The 6,702-nt window shown below is 35.3% G+C and overlaps 1 protein-coding gene across 1 annotated transcript; it reads right to left on the bottom strand.

Annotated features, from left to right (window-relative positions):
- Window positions 1–1,582: 1,582 nt before the first annotated feature.
- On the bottom strand, window positions 1,583–3,362 carry LOC112284030 (large ribosomal subunit protein uL3c). The gene is made up of 2 exons (XM_024523506.3): window positions 2,593–3,362; window positions 1,583–2,139 (listed from the first exon to the last, which is right to left on the bottom strand). The coding sequence occupies exons 1-2, from the start codon at window positions 3,212–3,214 to the stop codon at window positions 1,850–1,852; spliced, it is 912 nt and encodes a 303-aa protein (XP_024379274.1). The 5' UTR covers window positions 3,215–3,362; the 3' UTR covers window positions 1,583–1,849.
- Between the last annotated feature and the right edge of the window lie 3,340 nt (window positions 3,363–6,702).

The raw sequence follows: 6,702 nt of genomic DNA, 5'->3' as shown, positions 1-6,702 counted from the left end.
AAGGTAAGTTTCTTATATGCATACCATATTATTAGCCTATACCATAAGCTATCTATATTTGTGAAACACAACTAACTTTTTGGCCAAATTTTTAACATATCAATCAATTATAAATATGTATAAAATCAAATACACATCTATAAAGCTTTTAAGAAGCTTTGCCATAGAATAATATGAAATCTATCTATATTTAATTTCTACCTAATACTTCTTATTTAAGTAAATATTTTTTTCATACTTCTTATCTAAATAAACATGTGTCTTTTCTAAGTAAACATGTGTCTTGCAAATTACTTTGTATGTATGTATAAATATTACTTAGATAATAAGTCTTAAAATTATTATACATACATACAAAGTCTTAAGAAATTTCATTTTTTCATATAGGTTTTAAATTAGTATTAATTGTAATGTGAAGAAGCTAAATTAATCAATAACTTTTTTATTAAATATTGCTATTGTATATTGCAATAAAGGAGTTTAACACCTACAAAGAATCAGTTTTTTTATCTTATCTTTTTCTTCACTGTAAAGTAAAGAACAATGATTCTATCATTAAGTATTTTCGGTTGTAAAATACCAGTGAATTAAAACAATTTACAATTCAGGATATCATATAATTTCAACATTGTAAATTCCTAACATAAATTTTACATTTTTATAAGAAAACGTTTGGAAACTAAATCGTTTTAACATACATGATTTCCCATTCATCAAACAGATTACTAAAAATTATTGATGAAGTGATTTTCGAACCTTAGAATAACACATGATGAACTGTTTTTATCTGTCCAAATTCCCTAGGATGTTCAAAAGCTACAATAAATTTGTACTAGTCATGAGTAGCTGTACTTATCTCTGATTAACACAACTTATATCTTTTTAAATAGAACCCAATTACGATTTGAACTTTTTTTGTATGAACCTATCCATATACGATTATTAACAAGGGCACTGCTTTACATCCTTTCATGAGATGTGTAAATGCATTGCAGTTACAGTGACACTCATGGTACAACTCCAGAACTATCTGGTTTGTTAGAAAAAGTCTGTTAATTCAGACCTGATGTGCAGTACATGTTTCAAGATCGTTCAAGATATTGCGAAATGAAGTTCTTCTGCACACAATTATAAAACTCCAAACTAAAGTAAGCAACCATTGTCAAGTATTTGCTCAAGGCTCAACCTTGGGCTATTAGAGCACCAACCGCAAGATTTCGGCACCGAATTTACACATTGTAATGCAGCTTACATTACTCATAATGGGAGGAACCCAAGTTGTGAAGATGAGTGAAAGAGGCCGACATAACTGCCATCTCATAGTTGAGAGTTCTGTCGAAGCACAGACGATCGCTTGAAATTTATCAGTACCGTGCATTGCCGCTAAAGAAGCAAGATAATGTGATTGAAAATGAGGTTGAGGCTACTCTATCTCCTCACCCACAAGACATAGTTCAGAGAGTTGGATACACATTCTCTGGGGTTATCATCACATATTTTATATACTTCCTGAAGAGGAGGTATTGTCCAGTCCACTGAACAGGCATTGAATTGAAGTAACACTGATCTAGAATCTGGAGTGTGGGCGTGAAAGCACAAGACATTCTCATGAAAATTTCCTTCAAAAGTAAACCCTGCAGGAGAATTACAGCAGGCCGTTGCCAAAAACGATGGTATTACCCTCCAATCTTCTCCGTGCATTCACGGTTTCGAGAGGGATGTTGACTCAGACGGATTTTAACTAACTGTGAGATGCTGGAAAATCCTAAGGCTATCATCCAACAGGCTGAGCACAAAAAAATAAAAACCAACAAATAACCTACAGTGTGAGTGTACCTTGCGACGAGACCTAATTCTTAGGAATGTTCTTACCAATTATCTTTGCTGGTGTAATCCTGAGAAGGTTTCCAGGTTTCCCAGGAACGGAACCCTTGATGAGCACAGCACGAAGCTCAGGATCAACCTTGACGATTTCCAGCTTCCGGACCTTTGTCCTTCCGCTTCCCATTTGTCCAGGCATCTTCTTTCCTGGATAAACACGTCCGGGCGTAGTTCCAGCTCCAATGGAACCGAGCTGCCTCTTTGACTTGGAACCGTGAGTCATCTGACCTCTGGCGAAGTTATACCTCTTAATACCACCTGCGCAATGCAAAACCTCAAGTTCACTACAAAATGCAGGAAAAGTTTTTTCAAGAATAGGCTCAATCACCGAGGTTTCCGAGAAAGGGTTTATCACTTTGGCGTTGAGCCCTCAATTCGACTTACAAGCAACTCTTCTGAGTTCCGAAGAGGTTGCAAGCCACACTATGTAAATATCCACTGCATCAAACTACGAAGGTCGAATTCGAGATTGGATTTGGAATTGAACCAAAAGCATCACACGTAGAAGAAAGAGGTAGAACAAAAGTATGACAGAGATGATTACCAACGCCAGCAGACGAAGGAAGAACTTTCTACTCTCATATCAAGCCCTGTGCCCCAACCGCAGCATAATTCAAGAATTCACTATAAACTCTTGAATATGTCCCCAAGACAAAAGGACGCCAGAAATTGAATTTATCGAATGAATGAGTCAAGTCGCGGTGCACTGACCTTGGAAACCCTTTCCAATGCTGTCGCCCACAACGTCAATCAAGTCACCTGCCTTGAACATTTCCTCCAGTTGCAGCCGTTGGTTGGGCTCGAACCCCTCAGCGGACACCACCCTAAACTCCTGCAAGTGGCGCATGGGAATGGCGCCCACCTTGTTAAGATGCCCGAGCTGGGGCTTCGTCAACTTCCGGTCCCTCACCCTCCGGTACCCTACTTGCACAGCCGTGTACCCATCAGTGGCATCCGTCTTCACCTGGGTGACAATGTTCCCTTCATGAAAACCCACAACGGTGCACGGCACAGCAATACCGTCTTCGGTGAAGTAGGTCATCATCCCCATCTTGGTACCCATCAAGCCCACGCCGGCTTCCACACTGCTCATGGATACAACACCTCGGGAGGAAGACGTCGCGGCCACGGCGCACTGGGACACGACCCGGGAGTGAAGGTCCGAGGGGGCGGCGCTGTACAGATTGCTCGCCTTCAATCCATGGAAAGCAGGCAACGCGACGGAGGAGGCCACCTTCGGAGACGACGCATTGAATGAGGTTGTTGGGGTCTTCTGCAATGACAGGGCAGTGAAGCTCGCACTCACAGCGGAAATCGACGCCGCTGCCGCCATTGGAGAGCTATCGACGAGACGCAGCTGCGTAGCAGAAATTCAGAGGCGAATCTGAATCGAGTCCAGCTGCAATTCGAGCTACAACGAGAGAAATGGAAAGCGATCCCCGCAAACCAAGCCTTCAGGGAAGAAGCGAGAGAGGCAGCGCTGCGGATAGGATATTGTGAAACTTGTGCTCTTGCGCTCTTCTGGGATGGGGAACCCCGTTCCACCTTTCGCTCCCCTATGCGCTCCACCCTCTGGTGCATTTGGGAACGTAGGAGCTTTGTGGATAAGAGTGTTCCCCTCACGGGGCCCCCTTGGTTTCTCAACAATTTATGAAGGAAGGGGCTTCGAGTTGTTCTTGTTATCAACTTGGTTTTTGTCTAATTGTGGTTATTTAACCCTAATTCTTAGTTTTACATGGTGCATTGATAATATGGGTTTTTGTCTAATTGTGGTTCTTTAATCCTAATTCTTACTTTTACATGATGCATTGACAATATGCATTTTTTTCTATTTGTGGTTCCCTACTCCTAATTCTTATTTTTACATAGTGCATTGACAATGTGGATATTAATAATGCAACTAATTCAATTGGAAATGGTTGCAAATTGGTTGTATTTTTTGACCTTAATTATATGTGAGAATTGTATCACAATTTAAGTAAAACTTTCAATAAATTTATTGTCAAAGTATAAAGCATAATTTTTTTTGTTAGTGCATGTATGTTATTTTTAAATAATTAGCTTAAATATTTTTTGGTGATTCAATCTTATAAACACATCAACCAAATATAAGTTATTTCTAATTTTAATTTTTAAAACATTAATATTACCTTGTAGATTAAAGAAATGTTATTTTTAATAAACTGAGATAAATGCAATAAAATTAAAATTTTAAAAATTATATTGTATTGGATTATTGCCAATAAAATGTACATGTTGGTTCTAAAATAATTTTAAGTGTATGTACTTTATAATGAATTGGTGATATTGAAAAATCATCAAATTTTTGAAATAATATTAATTGTAATTATAAAATCACTTTTCTAAAGAATGTCAGATTATATGATATATTTTTACAATAAAAAAATTAAAAATATATATTATGTATAAAAGAACCATCTTTAAATAAGTCTCAATTGTTATTGCAAAGTCTTTTTTAATTTTCTAATGTCATGTAATTTTCTTTTAAAATGGAATTCAAGAAATTAAGACTTCATGTCTTTATTTGTTATATGAATCATTAAAAATATCCCTTTTAATTTTAAGATGGAAATCAATTAATTATATTATATTTTATTTCTTCAACATTAATTGGGATTTATTTTAAGAATTGAGTGGAATCCAAAAGCTTTAGTCATATGTGGTATCAATGATATGAAGTAGAAGATGATGCATAAACTTGAAAAATCTATGTTAAAAGAAAAGTGACAAAATAGCAATAATGTAGTATGTATATTATAAAAAAATTGGAATAGCTATTGCCAAAAGACAAAGAAATTAGAGGCTCTTAAATCTAAACTAGTAGCAAGAAAGGAATTGACAAAAGTGAAGACGGCTTTACTCTTACCTCTATATATACTATCTAACTAGAATCTATGTGACAATATTCTATAGGACCTCTAATATATCTTAACTTTGCAAGATACATGCCTTAGCTTACAAGGCAAGTTTTCTATGTGTCGGCTATATAATTAGCTTGTTCTTCAAGCTACCAACATATGTGGCACATGGCCAACTTGTTGACCACGTTTCTAATCTAAAAAGTCAATTAAAGACACGTATAAAGTCAAAACAGCGTCTATGAAACTTCTAGAAAGCTACTATAGAAGATATTATGGAATTAACCTACTTTTACCTAAATCATATAGGTAATTATTGCTTTACATGTGTATATCCGTGATATTATCATCCCTTCTAAGGACGACTTCCATAAGGAGTGGTCTTCATAAGTTGAAGAAATGTAAGTTATGGCAGATTATATTTGCCACATATTCTAATCTTTATTCTCTTGAAAGATAGTTGATAGATCCTCTCAACCATCGATAGTATCTCATATTAGGCGAGAAGACTACCCTGTTATTCGGTCATTGTTGAGGCCTGTGTAACTTCTTTCAAATAAAACATTTGAAACACCGTTAAGAGTTGTTCTTACCTCTAATAAAATTACCAAATATTGGGAGTTTCTTTCAAGGTCATGATATGAAATTCATTGTAACTTATCATCTATTCGAGGAAGGACATGTTATTCTTGAGGATCTTTATCTCAATTTTATCGTCTTGAAGGTTGTGATAATCACAATGTCTCATCTGATAAGTCCATAAATGAAAGCTCTTAAGTTGAATCTGCTAGTTGTTGATTTTCTATCTCTTTAGCATCACAAATACAAAGAAGCTACAAAGAAAGATAGAAAGAAGAATGTAATTTTTTCTAGACCTTGTTTCTTTTATATCAAAGACTTACTCTTCTTCATCTTGATTTATATGGATGTCATCGATGAAAAGTCTCCACCACCTTTACTGCATTTGCAAGATTCTTTACTGACTTCTATGTGCATTCACAAATATCATATCTATGCCAATGGACAAGATATTCCAATTTATTTTTGCGCCACCTTGAGTCTAGAACTTCTTCCACTTCAAATTCTTTATTATTGTCCACTTCTACAGAAGGAGGTAGAACTTGTCTTCTTCTTGGTATACTCATACTCTTTTTGGTTTAAGAAGAGATTTGTGGAAGACAGGATGGATCTTCATTGCCTTTGGTAGATGTAATCAATAAGCAACTACATTGATTTGTCTACAAATATGAAAAGGTCGAACCCTGTAATAGTCCCACTTATCACAAGGATAAGTAGTCTTGATATTACAACAAAGCAACTATACCTTCTCACTTACATTGAATTGTAGTTGTTCCTTTTGATAAGCATTTGCATTGATCTTTTGTCATTCTCGAGCTTTCTTTAATTGCACCTTCATTGTTACATATAGCTCTAACAAATAATTTTCCAAACCTTCTTTCACAAGATTATCAACTTTTAAAAAGTCAAAAGCATCAAGTTATGAATAATAACCATAATTGATAAAAAAAAAAATATATTTATTGCGTAGAAGAATGCATCGTATTATTATAAGCAAATTCTACCAATGGAAAGAGGGTTCTCCAATTGTCTTGTTAATAATTGATGGTATACCTTAAGTATTGTGCCAAAATTTAATTTACGCACTTTATTTGTCTATCAATTTGAGGATGAAAGGCTAAAGAAAGTATTATGTCTACCTTTAAAATCTTAAAAAGAGTTCTCCAAAATCTTCATACAAATTGAATCTTCTTATCTAATATAATATCTTTTGACAATCCATGATATCAATAGATATTGTCAAGGAAAAGCTTGGGAGTTTCTTCACCTGTGATCAATTTTGTGCATCGTATAAAATGTGTCATTTTAGTAAAACGATCTACTATCACAAATATAGAATCCCACAATCTTGAGACTAGAAGAT

This window comes from Physcomitrium patens, chromosome 6 (assembly GCF_059467195.1).
Source record: "Physcomitrium patens ecotype Gransden chromosome 6, ASM5946719v1, whole genome shotgun sequence".
NCBI lineage: Eukaryota > Viridiplantae > Streptophyta > Bryopsida > Funariales > Funariaceae > Physcomitrium > Physcomitrium patens.
This window is presented reverse-complemented; position numbering and strand designations above follow the sequence as displayed.

Coding starts and splice junctions, on each gene's coding strand:
- LOC112284030 (XM_024523506.3), bottom strand. CDS start 3,214: ATGGCGGCAGCGGCGTCGATTTCCGCTGTGAGTGCGAGCTTCACTGCC. Junction 2,140..2,592: donor CATTGGAAAGGGTTTCCAAG/GTCAGTGCACCG, acceptor TGCATTGCGCAG/GTGGTATTAAGAGGTATAAC.